Raw genomic sequence first — 19,073 nt, 5'->3', positions numbered from 1 at the left:
CGAAGTTCAAAAGTCTAAATGGAGTAAACTGTGTGTGTGTGTGTGTGTGTGTGTGTGTGTGTGTGTGTGTGTGTGTGTGTGTGTGTGTGTGTGTGTGTGTGTGTGTGTGTGTGTGTGTGTGTGTGTGTGTGTGCAGGGCCGTCGGACTGCGGGGGAAAGTGAGGCAGTCGTGGGGGGGCCCAAGGCAGAAAAAAAGAAATTCGAATTATTCACCAGCCCATAGTGTTAGGAGTTTCACATGGCCCCGTCCCCGGTTTGAAACTAAAACTGTGATTCTGAAGAAAGTTTGAATGATATCGAAATTCCGTTTCGATATTATTGAAGATCAAAGTGTGTAGATTTGTTAAATGGTTTGAACGAAGATAAACGGTTGAACATTTATTACGGCGTCTTAAACAGTTTGAAGTACCAGAGGCCTCCCATTGCCTCCCATGTTAAAAAAGAGAATATTTTTAAAAGAGAATATCTTAAAAAAGTATAAAATATTTAAAAAATCTGAAAAGGAGCGCGCGACTCCAAGCTATTCTGAATATTTGAAAATTGGAATGGAGTCTCAAGGTGAAAAATTGAGGAAGGAGAAAGAAAGAAAGAAAGAAAGAAAGAAAGAAAGAAAGAAAGAAAGAAAGAAAAAAAGAAACCCAACTCCGTTGTGATTGGTTACGTTCCTTGAAGCGCGCGCTAAGGTACTGCTCGCGCGCTTCAAGGTACTGCTCGTGGCACCCCCCATGTGATTTGCCGCCCCCCACAAATATGCCGCCCCGGGCGGCTGCCCGGTTCGCCCGTGCCTAAAACCGCCACTGCATATCGGGACGCGGCAGGAGTGCATCTACATAGGCCGCTTTTCCACCGCACATGTAGCTCTACTCGACTCGACTCGACTCGACACGACTCGACACGGTAGCAGCACGGGTCGTTTTCCACCGCAAATAGTACCTCCTGGACGTGGGCGTGGTCGGCTGCGCGAAAGGGCTGTGACATATTTTTGTACGCGACGCAAACAACACCTACGCAACCCACACATGGACAGAACCCACAGAACAACAATGGAGGACATCGATGCGATTACTATTATTAGCTGGCATGTTGAAGAACTTGAAGAAGTGGAATATGTTGGCTGCGGCACTGCTATGGCTGTTACCAGCATGGTTGCCATGTCGCTCTCGTGACTTCGTCACACTCTCTGGCCAATCAGTGGCCGGCCGTCTGCCGACGTCACCTTTTAGCATCGGCTCAGCTCGCTTGGAACCTAGAGCGAGGCGGTACTAAAAAAAGCAGCCACTTCAGGTACCAGATACCATGTTTTCGCGGTGGAAACGCCAAAAATGCGAGCTGAGTCGAGTCGAGTCGAGCTGGTACCATGCAGTGGAAAAGCGATAGATGATTTCCCGGAAATGTGAACAACTGAATCGCAAACGTTGTCCCGAGTGTTTACCGCTCTGCACAGCCACCCCAGACTGTCAGCAGGGAATACGTTGAAATGCATGTACGTCATTATTTGACACTTTAGTATGGTTAAACATGACTATCCATCATTATTACAACGTTTATAGGTCATAAAAGTCGAAAAAGCATAAAAGGTCCCCTTTAAAGATGATCCAGATGGTAACAAACTGCCATACCTGTTGGAAGACATACAACAATGTGAGATCACAGCCAGGGGCGATATTTTTTTACCCCGAAATTAGATTCGGGGCTAATAAAAAAAAAATCCAGGGCTTTATGGTGCGTTCACTCTCCTGGTGATAACGACACGGCTCGTCAGTGATGACGCGCACGTTTACGCGTATTTTCCGACAGCGACCGTTCATGTGCACTCCGCTCGGAATCTAGAAGTTCTTCTTCGTCAGCGGTATTTATCACACCAAGAGGATTACCGCCACCATCTGTTTGGCGTGGAACATAGGTTCTGACTGATTGTCGGGGATCATGGAAGCTGCAGTTTTTCATCCATGTATACTGAAAGAGATTGAAACTTTATGTAAATGACACAGATGTTGTAGCAGCCATTGTACTAAACAACCAAGCCTACAGATTGAAGCCGTCCCATTACCTCAATAGCCTAAAATCCCTGCATTGGCTCCCAATAAATTACAGGATTTACTTCAAAGCACATGTTCATAATTCACTAAATGGGATGAGGATCATCCATACAAACTGCGCAGTCAGGTGCTTCTCAGTCGGACAGTGCCTAAATGGAATCACACCAGGGTTTATTTATCAGATAAAAACAGCCAGAAGTAAATGCCTTTATTTCCTTGTAGCCTATGAATCTACTATCCTTTTGCTTTTATTTATGAGAAGCACATACAGTATTGCCACTGTATGGAGGGCTACACTTGCCCTTATCTACAGCTGGTTTACCAGCACACAACCTTTAAAACTGAGCAAAGTCGATGGCAACAGACGGTTACAACGTCAATCAATAGTAAAGTGTAGACATGGCAAAAAATATGTGATATGATGGTTGATTCTTTTATATTGAGTCAAACTTTCACACCGTTCAAAACTTTTGCGTTGAGGTCCGACATGGTCATGCGCATCACTAGTAAACAATGAGTCACCATAAGTCACCAACTGGGCAACTCTGTTAACTAAATTTGGCCCCAGTTGCCGAACGGAAGTAGAATCATAACAGCGTCATGAGGTGGCGTCCACGCAAACTTTCCGACGTCGCGAAAAGGTTTTTCCCATAATTCCCAGCGATGTGAACGCACTTATAGCCCCGAATAAAAAAGCCTATTGACGCTGTCACGCCAAATTTGTACCGGGTGCCAAATTTGTACCGGGCACGTCATCAGTTGTCCGTTGCCAGGCAACGGACAACTGATTACGTAAGGGTTGTCCGTTGCCGGGCAGGTTACGAAAAACATTCGCGCTCATGTTGCCAAAGACGAAATAACATAATACAGATAACGGATCGCTAGATAACACTTGTTTTTACTTTATATTTGTATTGTATTTAATTGTTTAATCAAATTTAGCTAGTAAACAGTGTTTAAAGCGGGTTTCAAAAAACATTTGCGCTCATGTTGCCAAAGACGAAATAACATAATACAGAAAACGGATCGCTAGATAACACTTGTTTTTACTTTATATTTAGATAGATATAGATAGATAGATAGATAGAGATAGATAGATAGATAGATAGATAGATAGATAGATAGATAGATAGATAGATAGATAGATAGATAGATAGATAGATAGATAGATAGATAGATAGATAGATAGATAGATACTTTATTAATCCCGGGGGAAATTCAAGTATCCAGTAGCAGCCGAAAACACACATAAAAACAGTGCAGATGGATGTGCAAAAATACAGATATAAATAAATATAAATAAATAAATAAATAAAATGTCCATTGTTGTTATCTATTGTCCTCCCTGCCTTTACTGGGAGCTGTTGTACAGTCTGATGGCCAGGGGGACGAAAGAGTTTTTTAGTCTATTAGTGGAGCTGGACTGGGACAGCAGTCGGCCACTGAAAACACTCCTCTGCCTGGTGAAGGTGTCATGCAGAGGGTGGTGGGTGTTGTCCAGGATGGACAGCAGTTTGTCAAGGGTCCTTCTCTCTGCCACTGTCACCAGAGAGTCCAGCTCTGTTCCCACTACTGAGCCAGCACTCCTCACCAGTCTGTCCATTCGACCAGCGTCTCTCCTCCTGCTGCTTCCTCCCCAGCAAACCACAGCATAAAAGAGCACGATGGCCACCACAGACTGGTAAAACATCGCAGTACTTTTTTGCAGATATTGAAAGACCCAAGCCTTCTTAGGAAGTACAGACGGCTCTGCCCTTTCCTGTATAAAGCTTCCATATTTGCTGTCCAGTCCAGCTTGTCGTCCAGCTGCAGTCCCAGATATTTATAGGTCCTGACCACCTCCACATCGACCCCCTCGATGGACACGGGTAGGAGATGTGGTTTCTTCCTTCTGAAGTCCACCACCATCTCCTTGGTCTTGGAGGAGTTCAGCTGCAGATGGTTGGACATGCACCACCTCACAAAGTCCTCAACCAGGCTCCTGTGCTCCCTTCCATCCTTGATACAGCCAACTATCCCAGTGTCGTCTGAGTATTTCTGCACATGGCAGAGCCCAGAGTTATGCTGGAAGTCGGATGTATACAAGGTGAAGAGGACGGGAGAGAGCACGGTGCCTTGTGGTGCTCCGGTGCTGCTGACCACAGTGTCTGACGTGCAGCCCTTCAGTCTAACGTATTGTTGTCTCTCTGTGAGGTAGTCCGTAATCCATGTAACCAGGAGTGGGTCCACTCTCATCTCTGTCAGCTTGTCTCTCAGCAGGAGGGGCCGGATGGTGTTGAAGGCGCTGGAGAAATCAAAAAACGCGATCCTCACAGCGCCGCTCTCCCTGTCCAGATGAGAGTGGGCCCTATGGAGCAGATAGAGGATGGCATCCTCCACGCCCACCTTCTCCTGGTATCCAAACTGCAGTGGATCTTGTGCGTGGTGGACCTGGGGTCTGAGGACATGGAGCAACAGCCGTTCAAATGTCTTCATAATATGTGATGTCAGTGCTACTGGTCTGAAGTCACCCGGCTCCCTGGGGTGTTTTTTCTTAGGAACCGGGATGAGACATGAAGCCTTCCAGAGCATTGGGACCCTCCCCAGCTGCAGGCTCAGGTTGAAGACATGCTGGAGTGGCTCCCCCAGTTCAGCAGAACAGGCTTTAAGCATCCTTGGACACACTCTGTCCGGGCCTGCTGCTTTCCTTGGATGAAGCCTCCTCAGCTCTCTGCTCACCTGGGGTCTCATTTATAAAACTGTGCGTGGGATCGTTACTAAAAATGTGCGTACGCCCAGAAGCCAAGTTTTGCGTGCGCCAAAAAATATTCAGATTTATAAAACACTGCGTACGCACACCTGTACGCAAACTTTGCTTTATAAATCACATACTGACTATAATTGTGCGCAGCTGAATCAGCTTCACGTTCCGCCCTCTACACGCCCCTTTTTAACCATAAATGGTCAATGCAAATGACCTCATGAATGCGATCTGCATATAAAACAGACTTAGATGCCGGTATTATGTCTTGTTGGAAACAATGGCAGAAGTACTGAGAAAATCCAAAAAGCGAAATTTCACGGAGGTTGAAGTGGAGACACTTGTGGGTGAGATGGAGGCCCGAAAGGTAGTTTTGTTCGGCGGTCACGGGATTGGGATCGCCAACAACAAAAAGCAGAGTGAGTGGCAACATGTTGCTGCAGCAGTGAACTCTGTCAGTAGCACGGGGCGCACTGTCCCAGAATTAAAAAAAGAAGTGGTCTGACATAGTTACATATTTTTTATCTAGCCTACCAATAAATCGTTATGGTCCCTAAATACCCTCTCCCTCCGAATCCTGCCATTTGCATGGTCCGCCAGAAGTGCCATATGATGCAGCATTACCACGGCGCTCACCTCTGTATTCATAGGGTTACGGTAATAAGACTGACGAGAACGCCTTGGATAATCAGTTTGTAATTACCCACGTAAAATGTTCTTGAACATAACCCCTTTTTAATGCCTGATTTGTCATGAAAAGCATCAAGAGTAACGGACAACGATTGTGATGAGTGTGGCTTGGTTTTTCACACTTGGGATTTAATTGACATTCGATCATGTGTTTACAGTGTCACATAAAAATATTATGTTATTGACACATGTTGGACAGATGCTTAAATCCATGCAGTCGCGCCGTCAGTGGACAGTATGGAGTGACGGGATTAAATATAGAGAATTTCTTTTTATTTCTATTCTAAGGAGATATTTCTGGAGTTATAACTGAGAAATAACGCAGTGGACTTAAATTATTCTGATTAGGATTTAACGCATGATACGGGTTGAAATTAAATTGATGAAGGGCGATGATAAAACATAATCGTTCTTCTCACTCTGCAATTCTTCGGTCTGACTTCAGTTCACCACCACACCGTCTGTGTCGCCAATTCTCCTTTTCCTCCAAACCATGCGTACGCATGGGTCAGAGTTTGCTTAGGGCTGCGCACATTTTCCCGTCAAGTTGGTTTTTTATAGCTCACAACCTTGGCGTGAAAAGTCACGTACGCCAATTTCAGCCCCGTTTTGTGCGTACGCGACGGTTATAAATGAGACCCCTGATCCTTGGTGATGGTGGTGGGGAGGGGGGTTGAACTGTCCATGGGTGTGGAGGGTGGGGGTGGGGGTGGTCTGCAGTCTGAGGTGGTGGAATTGGGGGAGGTGATGGACATGGTGTGGGTGTGAAGTGGACCATCGCTGGTTGTGGGAGCTGGAGTGTCAAACCTGTTAAAAAACAGGTTTAGCTGGTTTGCTCTTCCAGCATCCCCCTCTCCTGTGATGCTGCCCTTCTTCTTGCAGCCTGTGATGGTTTTCATGCCATCCCAGACCTCCCTCATGTTGTTATGCTGCAGCTTCTGTTCTACCTTCCTTCTGTATTCCTCCTTCGCCTCTCTCAGTTGGACCTTGAGTTCCACCTGTATGCGCTTCAGCTCGTCTCTGTCACCTTCCTTGAATGCCCTCTTCTTCCTGTTCAGGATGTCCTTGACATTACTGGTGATCCAGGGCTTGTTGTTGGGGAAGCAGCGTACTGTTTTGATAGGGACCACAACGTCCATACAGAAGTTCAGGTAGTCAGTAGTGCAGTGTGTGACCCCCTCTATGTCCTCACCATGTGCTCCCTGCAGCACGCTCCAGTCAGTACATTCAAAGCAGTCCCTCAGAGCCTCTGCTGCTTCAGGAGACCATTTCCTGAAGGAGCGTTTGGTCGTAGACTGTCTCTGGATCTGTGCTTTGTACTGTGGCAAGAGCAGGACCAGGTTATGGTCAGACTTTCCCAGTGGGGGCAGAGGAGTGGCAGTGTAAGCTTCCCTCACGTTGGCATACAGGAGGTCTAATGTCCTGTTCTTCCTGGTGGGGCAGCTTACAAACTGGTGAAAGTCTGGCAATGTGGAGTCCAGTATCACATGGTCGAAATCCCCGGAGACAGCGATGAATGCGTCTGGGTGTTGTGTTTGCAGTCTCGCGATTGTTGAATGTATGACGTCACACGCGGTCTCTGCGTGCGCCCGCGGAGGGATGTAAACAACAACAGCGATGGCGTGGGAGAACTCTCTTGGTATGTAGTACGGTCTGAGACCTACCGCAAGCAGCTCGATGTCTCGGTCGCACACGATTTCCTTCACCGTAACATGCCCCTGGTTACACCATCTGTTGTTGATAAACAGCGCGAGTCCCCCTCCTTTGCTTTTGCCGCTGCGTCCACAGTCTCGGTCCGCTCTCACTGTGGTGAATCCAGGTAGATCCACATTAGCGTCCGGGATGTTCTGGGTTAGCCAGGTTTCAGAGAGGCAAAGTAAGCTGCACTCCCTGAACGTCTTGTCCGTCCTCACAAGGGCAGCCAGCTCGTCCGTCTTGTTGGTCAAACAGTTCACATTCCCCATCACTATCGACGGAACCGAGGGCTTGTACTTCCACCGCTAGCCTAGCCTTCACCTTCGCTCCGGCTCTGCAGCCTCGGCGCCTCCTCCTCAGCTCCGCAGGTATGGGGTGGAAAAAGCCGTTACGTCCCATTGTTTGGAGCGAAAGCAGTTTCTCCCTTGAATAAACAAGATGTCCATCGCTTTGCTGTCCATGACAAGTCAGTGTATCCATATAATATCTATAGATCTACACATATAAACAGTTGATAAAGTTAAAAGTTTATAAAAACACACTTAAATTACTAAAAACAACGCAACACGCACAACGCAACAAGCACGGATCAGCCAGATTCATCATCTGATGAGAGAAGGACATCAAACTACCCATAAACAGACTCATCCCACTGGACTTTTACCACTAGCAAACCAGTGTAAATATGAAATTACCTTAATGCTACTTTAATGTATCTGTTTATAGGAGATACTAGACTTTGGAGAGAGAGAGAGAGAGAGAGAGAGAGAGAGAGAGAGAGAGAGAGAGAGAGAGAGAGAGAGAGAGAGAGAGAGAGAAGCTTCTGTTTTGTACCTCTATGCGCCAATTCAAAACAAAAACAAGCGTATTTACATTTCCACGACTTCCCAAATAATACCCAATACAGCAGTGGCGATCAGACGGAATGAAGGAGTTAATTTCGTAATTCAGAAGGGGAGTACACTGGTCTGTAGTCGGCATTTCTCAGCGGCTGATTATGACGACGGGAGTGCTACGCTGAATACTGGAGCTGTTCCTAGTCGTTTTGACTGGAACAGCTACACCATAGCCCCGAAAAAAACACCCGTGTATAAACCGGTGTCAGCTCGAAAAGCTGAAGGAGAGGACAAAACACAAACGGACCGGAGAGGTACCGGGGAACATGACTACGCGACACGCCCCCCTGCCGGTAAGTAGATGTGTGCTAACTAGCTGTTATGTCTGTTATTTGTGTTCAACACTTGTTGGGCTATTGTATAATTTTGCCAAACATGGCATGGTTAACGTTAAAACATTCAATCAACATCAGACGTACTGTTAAACTGGGGTTGCATATTAATTCAGATTCAGCTTTATTGGCCAGGTTTGCGAACAAACGAGGAATTTCACTTTGGTTTTTACTCTCTATGTACAACACTCAACCTATAGTTAATACATAAAAAAGAAAAACAGAAAACAGGACAAATAAATGTAATAATAATAAATATAAATAAACTGTTAAGTATACAGAATAACAATACAATAAAAAGAAAGAGTGAATACGAATGAATGGTAATGAAGACTGATTTGTCTTCTTTTTTTGTAGGTGCACTGGATGATGCCCTGGAGTATATTGCTGAGCTGGAGGCAAGGCTGCAAGAAATGTCCATGGGGCCACAAACTGTCCTCAACAGATTTTGTGTGTCTGATCAGACCATGACATATTATACTCGGTTTCCATCTCAAGAAGTGTTTCAAGTGTTTTGGGAGTCTGTTTTAACCCCTCAACACAATATATTCTTTATTGGAGCAAAGCACAGAGGATTGGACAAGAGGCGATTCCAACACCAAGCCCTTCAAGGAAGATTCCAGTCATTGATGAGTTTTTCATCTACTGTTGTAGAGTAGGAACTGGCCTTAAAGAACAGGTCATTGCTGACATCTTCCAGGTCAGCACAGCTGAGATGGTACCAACTCCAAGCTGGATATTCCCTCTAGGATGTGGGACATCAAAGGGCGAGACGTCAAATAAAAATGTGACTGTTTTTTTTTATATTGTAGTGATAACAGATGTATTCTAATATGCATCTTTTCATAATGAGCAAGTTTAACAGAGTGCAAATTGCAAAATAAATGTCTTACCAGCATACGCTCTGTAGAGTGTGGACTTGACTCCAGTCTTCCCCACCGACTTGGGTTTCTTCACCACCAGGTCACTCACAGCCTCTGGATGGATTTGTCATACAGGAAATGCTCATATACTCTAGACAAATACTGAAGTGTATGATTTGAACAGAGGACACAACAGCACACGTGTGTTCGAGGTCGATGCCACATCTGTGGTTGACTGGTACAGGCCAGGGAAGGTGGAACCACATCAAGGCCCAGCTGCACATAATGCGCTGTCTGGAACAGCAGAGCGGTTATATGGCTACAGAAGCCTTTGCCCGCAGCACAGCTACAGCTGTGTTCTGAGAGACCCAGTTGTCCAACAGCCTCCAGGGTGATCTGTGAACACCATAAGAATTGAGTTACTGAACTTAGTAGGTAGGACCTTGATATAAGGCCATTGGAAACTGGCAAGGAGCCTGCAACCGCAGAAAAGCCATGTACAGTTCCGTGCAAAACTCTTGGGCCACCATTACATCTGTTGTTTTAGCAATGTTATAACATGAACTAGCCTAGATGTTTGTCCTTTTAATGCACTCAACAAATTTAAAAGAGGAATCCCAACCAAGTCACTCCCCAAATCCCTTTCTTCTTCTTTTTTAACACGATTCGGTTTCGGTCTTACAAAGTGATTTTTGTGTTAATTTAGTCCTTAGTGTTTAAAGTTGTTTAATGTGGTGAGAAGTTCTCTGTCAAATACAGAAGTCCACTACTTCCGGTTAAAACCCCTTGTCCGGAGGGTGACGTGGTTTAAACGACGTTGGCCACCTCGCCTCGCCTCTCTCCCATCTCTCTCCTTTGGACCCCCACGTGTCTATTTCTTCAGAGGAGGCGTTTTCTTTTAACTCAAGCGGAAGTTGGCAAAACGGGAGTGTACACAAAATGGGGCGGGTTTAAAAAACATCTTCGTAGAAAACAAAACCGAGACGAGGGCCAGGTAGGTAGTTTAACTTCCGCCCTGCAGTGGTATAAATAACATGATCAAACGTTTATGCACACCGGAGTGAACAGGTAAATCATCTTAAAAATCTACGTTACTTGTATGTTGTACATATTTCAGATACGCAGTTTAATTTACGTTCTTTTTAAACATCTGTGTGTTGGTAGCCGCTAACGTTAGCTCCGCGGGAACAGTTTGGTCATTACGTTGAAATGAGCCTCGTAACGCACCTCTACCGGAGGGGATATGTGTACAAAGTAACAAACCTCTAAATGATGGGTTGTGTGGGATAAGTAACACACCTCTACAGGAGGGTATGTATGTACAAAGTGAACATTAGTACGACATACAAAGATGTAGTGCCTTCAATGGATTCCAGTGAACAGAGACCATGTCGGATACACAATGCTTTACTTTACTACACCAGGGACACGTGTCGTGTTGAGATGTCTAGTTGTGTTCCTGGGGCTGACTGAGTTAGTGCGAATCATTTACCACACAAAGTAAAGTCTGACCTCGAACCCCTCAGTCATCACATGATTCTCCGTGTTGGTAGACCATGTGAGCCAAGGTGTGTTCACGCATCATGTTTGAATGTGCCCTGACACAGCAAAGAGATCAGATCAGATGTAACGTGTTGCCTATACAAGAAAGATATACATATATATAAGTCTAGAGTGAAGTATTATGGTTAACATTTACGTGAGAAGAACCTCTTCTCTGAGCTTTGACTTTGAAAGTAACAACTAATATATAGTTGTATATTAATAACAACTTCAATGTTCAAGATTTAAAAGGGTATACAAATCCACCAGTCAACTATTGTCTCTGTATGAGAGCATTTAGATGATTATGTGATATGTTTCGGTGAACTTGCCTGTCTGTGTATTTCTCTGTCATTGTATCTCTCAGATATAATTACCATTAGCTTACATACTGAAATACACACTGGATCTTTGTTTAATTCTTTGCTGCAGCAGATAAACGTATACAACTCTTTCATATTCTTATTGAGGCTGTGTTTCTGAATTCAGAACAGATTGTCAAGATGTCAGATTCAGACTCCGGTTCTGAATATCTTGATTGCGGGGATCTCAGGAGACAGACACAACGTGTAAGTTATAGTTGATTACTACTTGGATTTACCGTTTAGCCTATGGACCTACACAAGTTAGTGAGCACCTAAAAGCTTTCTTTCCCATCTCTGTCAAGGAAAGGGGACACCTGTCAAAGATATATCTTGGGATCTGAGATTGTAACTATAGTCTGATCAATGTTCGATGAATTCCGGATGTACTTTTACAATAGCTATGTAAATATGGCAAGATTGCAGCAAACCAACCCTGCAGTATAGTAAACAACTTTTAGTGAAGAGTCTTTATTGTTAAGTAGCAGATATCAAATGACTGGGACCCATTACAGCTCAGGATATTGATTAGCATATGGAATTATACTTGCTAATGCTTACACAACTTTATTTTCCCACAGATATTTGGTCATGACTTTCCAGTTTTAACCCTACATCCGTCAGGTGTCTGTTTGAGTCTTTCCAAATATTCATAAACAGCATCAGTATGAATACATTGTAATGAGGGGTGTTGTCTTTTTGCTCATGTTTTATTTTTTATTTTTTTTACAGAGGAGACGTATAAAACGTGGCACAGCTTTCCTCTTAGTGTCAGATTGAAACATGGCAAGGCGCTGAAGGTGTGTTCCTTCTGGCTTCCCATGGTGCTGCAGCGCCAGCGGGTCAACAGCACTACCCGCTGGGCCATGCAAGTGGGCTTCATAGACACAGTGTGAGTATCACCCGCTGGGCCATGCACTTGGGCTTCGTAGACACTGGCTGTGTTTCAATTCAGGGGCCGCATCCTTCGAAGGACGCAGTCTGAAGTTCTGGCCTTCGTAGACTGGGAAGTCCGAACTGAAGGCTTGTCATTCAATATGTAATTTGCTGCAGCTGCCGCTTCCACTCTCTCCGACACATTTCTGAAAAAATCCCAACGCGTAATGACGCTGTGACGCAATCGGTCTTCAAATGCTGCCTTCGAAGTATGCGGCCCCTGAATTGAGACACGTCCAGTCGTCCACTGTGTGAGCATCTAGTCTCAATGACAGGATGTCTCAAACATGTATATGGAATATACATTAAGGTGACTGGCCTGGTTCCCTAAAGCAGTCAGAGAATTGGATTTAGCCACTTGCGCAACTTGGGGATAAAGTGGTAGTGACGAGGCAGTGATAATAAAGCTTGAGCAGAGATACTGAGCCAAACTTTTAGGGTCAGAACCTAAAGGAGGTAATTTCATATTTATTTTATTGATACAATATTTATACCCAACTTTAAGCACAGATCAAATGACAAGGTTCATGGGTCATTCAGTGTTTCCGCAATATGCCTTCAGCAGCAGCGCACCGCCGCCTCTGGATTGTCTGCGCCACTGCAAAAAAAAATAAAAATCTGCCAAGCTCAAGGAACATTTGCACAATGATCTGGTCTCAGCAGATACCTTGACTTTGTCGGTTGTTATGTCATATTTGGAAGCTCGCTCTGCATTTTTCCAAAAAAAAAGTAGTAACCATCTAAAGGGTTAATTTTCCGGGGGCAGGCCCCCGACCCACACTAGCGTTGCTAGGTTATCAAGTCACAACACCACTGCTACAAAAAAATCGAGGGGAAACAATGGGTCGTTCATGCTATTATTGGGAGCTTGATTCCTTAGGTCAGGTTTTGAAATTAGAAATATAATTTGTAGGGATGAGTCGGTCGTGACCGATTCGTCACAACGAACGAATCCCGAACGTCAACGACAAGAACTGGTACCCCGAAACAAGAACTGGTTCTTTGATTCTTTTTCTTTAAACATAAACCAAAAATATGGTCACGTAAATAAAATATACAAACGAACAGAGCTTCGTCTCCCCGCGACTTATATTGATTGAGTCTACAACATTCTCAAAGATTCAGCCAATGAGAGGTAGCAATGGTGTTGCAATGGCACCTGGGTAAACAAATGACAAGGCGGTACCGTCGAATATGCGCGCTTTCTCTGTCTGACGTATCTTGGGTCATACCATTCGACGTGGGGCCACTCATATATCCCCCTACATTTTTTCGAAAATAGACTTGACCTCCATCTGTTTATTGGATAAACGCATTTCCCAATCCCAGGAGTCTTTGCTCCATTCTACGTCAATTTAAGAACAAACAAAGAAATTAAACTGCAGTTCGTGATTTTTTTATTTATGACCATGAAAGTTCTGTAATGCCTGAACAATGAAGAATTAAATGTAAAGTAAAATAAAATTATAAATGTAAAACCATGAATGAAATATAGAGAGTAAGCAAGTGGTATAAGTATTGGTGGGACATTCGGTTAAACTATATAGTATGTCTTCTCGATTTTCACGGGGGTTAGAGCCTAGAAGTGGTTTAAATTATGCTCACGGAGGTCTCGCGCGGGGGGGGGGGGCAGACACCAAAAGACGTAATCTGACGTAACGAACAAATCAAATAAATGAATCGTTATAGTGAACTGAACTGAAAGAACTAGTTCCCGGAAAATAATCATTTTGCCCATCCCTAATAATTTGATTCTTTTATTTTTTCTAGTGAAAGTGACTTGGAGTTGACCCACGTGTACAAGATAGAAGTTATTGAGTCTGTTCTCAGAGCACTGGACAGAGGATGTGTAAGTATCATACATTTTTGGAAATGTTGTAAGGAAAACGGCGATGTAGATGTCCTCCTGTATCCATGGTATCCTCATGATGAAGACATTTTAAACGTCATGAGCTCAGCTCAAATTGGGCCTTTAGACATTAGTCTGGAGCTAGCTCAACACAGTCAGGAAGTGCTCTGAACCACATTCAGGGCCCTATCTTGCATCCGGCGCAAATGACTTAGTCACTGGCGCATGTGTCGTTGCTAGTTTACAACTGGCGCAGAGCGCTCTTTTGCCACCTGCGCCACTCGCCGGTAAATTAGGGAATGATCTTGCGCCCCAAGGGGCGGTTCGGCGGAAGGAGGAGGCGTGTTCTGGCGCAAACGGTATTTTGCCGTCTCTGAATACCATTGCGCTACTGACCAGGAAATACCTGGTTTAAAGTCAGTGGCGCGTTGTTCAGATGCTATTTTAAGGGCGCAAGCATACATGCGCATGCGATGCATACGGATTGCTTGTGCACCTCGCGCATACACTTTGCTTCTCTCATCTACCTAGCCGCACATTCTTGGTAAATTATTTGGGAAAGAACAGCTGATGCAGCAGTAATAAGTTGTAGGCTACTTTTTAATCAATGCATCTGCAAACACCGTACAGCAAACACATATTTTCTTGACACAGACATCGTGTAGGCCTACATGCCCATAACTTTTAGGATTGATGAGTAGGCCTATTTGATCGTGAAAAACATTGTTTTACCGCGAGTGAGTGTTAAAAAGAATTAATGAATGCGGGCGCGCGTGTGTGCTCTGTTTAAACACACTCAAACTAAACACTCTCATCATCATCTCATCTTCGTCCGCTTATCGGGGGTCGGGTGGCGGGGGGAGCAGCTCAAGCAGGGGGCCCCAGACTTCCCTTTCCCGGGCCACATTGACCAGCTCTGACGAGGGGATCCCGAGGCGTGCCCAAGCCAGTGTTGAGATATAATCTCTCCACCTAGTCCTGGGTCTTCCCCGAGGTCTCCTCCCCACTGGACGTGCCTGAAACACCTCCCAAGGAAGGCGCCCATGTGGGCATCGTTACCAGATGCCCGAACCACCTCAGCTGACTCCTTTTTAAGTAAAGGAGCAGCGGCTCTAATCCGAGTTCCTCACGGATGGCTGAGCTTCTCACCCTATCCCTAAGGGAGACGCCAACCACCCTTCTGAGAAAACTCATCTCGGCCGCTTGTACCCGCGATCTCGTCCTTTCGGTCATCACCCAACCCTCATGACCATAGGTGAGGATAGGAACGAAGATAGAACGGTAGATCGAGAGCTTTGCCTTGCGGCTCAGCTCTCTTTTCGTAACAACGGTGCGGTAAAGCGAACGCAATACCGCCCCTGCTGCTCCGACTCTCCGGCCAATCTCACGCTCCATAGTTCCCTCACTTGCGAACAAAACCCCGAGGTACTTGAACTCCTTCACTTGGGCAAACTAAACACGTAACGCATAATACAATCAATGGCAATGTATATTACCGCGGGGACACATGCATATTAGGATAGCATACAATACTCATAAGAAACAATGTTTATAATGTATTGCGTATATCATTAAATAGAACCACAGTTACCGCATATCATATGTTATAGCCTATCATACGTTTTCTTTGCCGAAATTTATTTGAGGACTCAGTATTTCTGAAGTTGTGGAAGAAAACCCCTTATTCCATGTGTGAATTAGGCCACATTATTTGGCAATAAACTAAGCCATTTGCAAATTCATATGCATCTGTCTCATCGGAGACTGCAGACGCGCTGTCAAAATATCAACTCGTCCGATTCAAATGCGCTCATGGCTCTTAAAGGGGATGGGAGCTGGCACTCTCATTGGTTTGTTGCACGTTACGCCCAAACCACACCTACGGGTAATTAGGCTGCTTCAGACCAACCCTTTTGACGCTTGCGCCACGGCGCAAGCGTCATTTATCCGCCTGTAAAATAGCGATAGCGCCGTAGAACCGCCCACAAAGCTACTTGCGCTTTGCGCTTTCCCACTTGCGATAAATGACGGATAAATGACGCTTGCGCCGCGGCGCAAGCGTCATTTATCCGCCTGTAAAATAGCGATAGCGCCGTAGAACCGCCCACAAAGCTACTTGCGCTTTGCGCTTTCCCACTTGCGTTTCAGACCGTTAAAATAGGGCCCTCAGTCTGTCAACCAGCAAACCCCAGCGAGTCAAATTCAATTCTAATAAATTACAATAACGCCATTCAATTGCAGCTAGCATTATTTGTAAATGGCACATGATATAATTTATAGCCTTTGATAACCACAGCTCGTTCTGCCCCTTCTGTTATAGGTCAGTTTGGACAACACCAAGCACCTGATTTGGATTAGCAATAATTTGAACTTGGTAAGTTACATTAATGACTGTATTGCACCTGAATCTTTTTTGCGTTGCACGCCCATCCCCATTACGCCCATCCCCAGATGTTTTGTATTGGCAAGTATTATTTGGGTAGACATTTGCTTTGACCCGGTTCCGAGGAGACACCTAACTATTATTGGACATATTGTCCAAAATGGTTACGCAACACCAAGTGAACATGAATAATGAATATTGCAATTTTGTAATGAATGTCATTATTATGTGCCAACAGCATGTCCCAGAGGTACTTGATGATGCCCTACAGTGGCTACAGCGAACAGGAGAGCCCAACATCTGCCAACAAGTTCTGGATCTTGGCCCCAAAGAAATCTGCTTCCTTGCAATACAATACATCTTTGCAGAATGTAAGCATTGACTTTTACGAAGCCCTCCCTGGCTCACATGGTTGGGAAATCAATCCCCCAATTTAGTTATCTGTGTGCACTTTTTATAAACCGTACCCAAGGATTACCAAACCGTACTCACAGATGAACAAACTGTACTCCCATATTACCAAACCGGTCTCAGATTAGCAAACCGTGCTCCCATATTACCAAATTATACTCCCATATTACCAAACAGGTCTCATAGATTACCAAAACGGTCTCAGATTACCAAACCGTACTCCCATATTAACAAACCGTACTCCCATATTACCTAACCGTACTCCCATATTACCTAACCGTACTCCCATATTACCTAACCATACTCCCATATTACCTAACCGTACGCCCATATTACCTAACCGTACTCCCATATTACCTAACCGTACTCCCATATTACCTAACAGTACTCCCATATTACCTAACAGTACTCCCATATTACCTAACAGTACTCCCATATTACCTAACCGTACTCCCATATTACCTAACCGTACTCCCATATTACCTAACCGTACTCCCATATTTCCAAACCGCACTCTTAGGTTACCAAACCCTACATTTGTCTATCGTGCACTATGGTTTTATCAAACGAAAACTGGTTGGTTATCGAGATAAACACGCAATCAATTCAACGTGTGTGTGTGTGTGTGTGTGTGTGTGTGTGTGTGCGTGTGCGTGTGTGTGCAATGATCCTACTAAAGGTAAATGTACAACAGAAAAATTAACACAATTAATCAATATGTAGCCTTGGATATAGGTAAACCCTCTTAAGCCTTCCATATAACTTATGTGTGTGACACAACCTTCATATCTGTTGGTCCAGACGCTCAGTTTGTTCAGTCCATGGGCGTTAATGCAGAAGGAATGGTGAGAGCCTTGACTCGTCATCACAATGAGGCCGACAAAGTGGTAAGATACTGCAGGATTATCTGACATGACAGTTTTGTACGGTTGCACGCTCCCACAGTGTATATAATGTAGTTATTTCACCTTGATTGCCTTGTTCGTAGCTTGACAGGTTTGTTAATAACTACTATTGTTAGTGGACAATCTACGTTTGTTGAGATTGTAAAAAGAATAAAAAAGGACAGGAAATATGATCTGGTAAAATGTGTGTGCTTCACTGTTTTTGTTTTCCTAGAAAAGTGAAGATATGAAAACGAAAGGGAATACATTCTTTCAAAAGAAAGATTACGGGGCTGCTATTAAGTGTTACACTCAAGCCATCAGACATACGTGAGTAGTTTTCGGAACATTGAGGTCCTTATACATCAGATGCCTAGCGAATTATCTATGTGAAAAAAACTTGGAAATATTTGCGTCTGACCTATTTAGAACAGCAACATGAATATGCTGCATTTTACATTAATCATCGCACCGGTGAAAAAGACTGATGGATTCAATTTCTTTATAGCCAAGTGAAGCGCGTCACTTCACCAAAATATCCTATTTATTTAGAGGATTCAATCCTCCTTCTTTATCCTACTTTTAATCCAAGTGTTAAATTGTTTAGTGAAGGCTAAGTTGGCAGGTTGTTTCCCTGTTCAATAACTAAACGAAGGCCATCGCTCAGTTATTTGTTGTCCAAATTGAACTGTTTCAAACTGCACACGGTCAAGTTATCAAAAGCAACCTATATCCCCTTACCATATGTAAACATTGGCTTGTAGCGCAGACTGCTATCGACATGATCAATACATATTACAGTGGTTATTAAAGGTCTATGAATGCAGTTTACCACAATTGATGAAATTAGAGGACTATTCAGTAACTTGAATTGGTCATTCCCTCAGTTATGTCCTGCACCATGTTACCATGGTGATTATGACCAAGATACACAATTGTGATATTGCGTTCAATGTAAAAGGAAATGTTAATGTATGGTTCTACCTCATATCGTGTTAACCATGTCACCACTTACTAACTTATATTTTACAGCCCTGAGAACCATATGGTGTATGCAAACCGAGCCTTGTGTTATATCCGTGTTGAGAAATATTTGTAAGTACAAGTGAAATGGTGCAAATGCCACTAACTTTATGTTGTACATTTGATATTTTGTGAAAACATTATTTCATGCCCAGAGGCCAGAGTGCTATTTCAGGAATTTCAAAATAAAAAATATTTAATTATGAAACATGCATGCTGTGTTCCAAACAGATTAATGATCAAAACACAATTCAATATTACAGAAAAGCTGTTGGAGATGGAAAACGAGCCACTTTGCTTGAGCCATTCTGGGCAAAGGTATTTATTCAGTACAGCACTTGTTTTAGTAACGTTTGTTTTGTATTTAAAAGACGTAGAATAATGTAGGGTACATGCATGCATTGAAATACTGAAAATACCCTTTTATT

General features: G+C 44.1%; 1 protein-coding gene across 3 annotated transcripts in view; it reads left to right on the top strand.

The window, feature by feature from the left end:
• The first annotated feature begins 6,954 nt into the window (after nt 1-6,954).
• ttc3 (tetratricopeptide repeat domain 3) overlaps nt 6,955-19,073 on the top strand; it is a 25,777-nt gene continuing 13,658 nt past the window's right edge. Inside the window, exons 1-11 of one of the 3 annotated variants that reach the window (XM_030360507.1) lie at nt 6,955-7,108; nt 11,287-11,366; nt 11,741-11,783; nt 11,892-12,051; nt 13,866-13,944; nt 16,265-16,318; nt 16,566-16,698; nt 17,540-17,625; nt 17,858-17,952; nt 18,655-18,717; nt 18,909-18,963. In XM_030360507.1, coding sequence (XP_030216367.1) covers nt 7,087-7,108; nt 11,287-11,366; nt 11,741-11,783; nt 11,892-12,051; nt 13,866-13,944; nt 16,265-16,318; nt 16,566-16,698; nt 17,540-17,625; nt 17,858-17,952; nt 18,655-18,717; nt 18,909-18,963 — 870 coding nt within the window. In that variant the 5' untranslated portion in view covers nt 6,955-7,086. Of the gene's footprint in view, nt 7,109-10,020; nt 10,324-11,286; nt 11,367-11,740; nt 11,784-11,891; nt 12,052-13,865; nt 13,945-16,264; nt 16,319-16,565; nt 16,699-17,539; nt 17,626-17,857; nt 17,953-18,654; nt 18,718-18,908; nt 18,964-19,073 lie in introns of those variants that run through there. The other 2 variants (XM_030360509.1, XM_030360508.1) reach the window with 2 other exon arrangements.

The sequence above is a fragment of the Gadus morhua genome, chromosome 7 (assembly GCF_902167405.1).
Source record: "Gadus morhua chromosome 7, gadMor3.0, whole genome shotgun sequence".
NCBI classification, from domain to species: Eukaryota; Metazoa; Chordata; class Actinopteri; order Gadiformes; family Gadidae; genus Gadus; species Gadus morhua.
The sequence above is the reverse complement of the archived record's forward strand: the minus strand, read 5'-3'. Positions and strand labels throughout refer to the sequence as shown.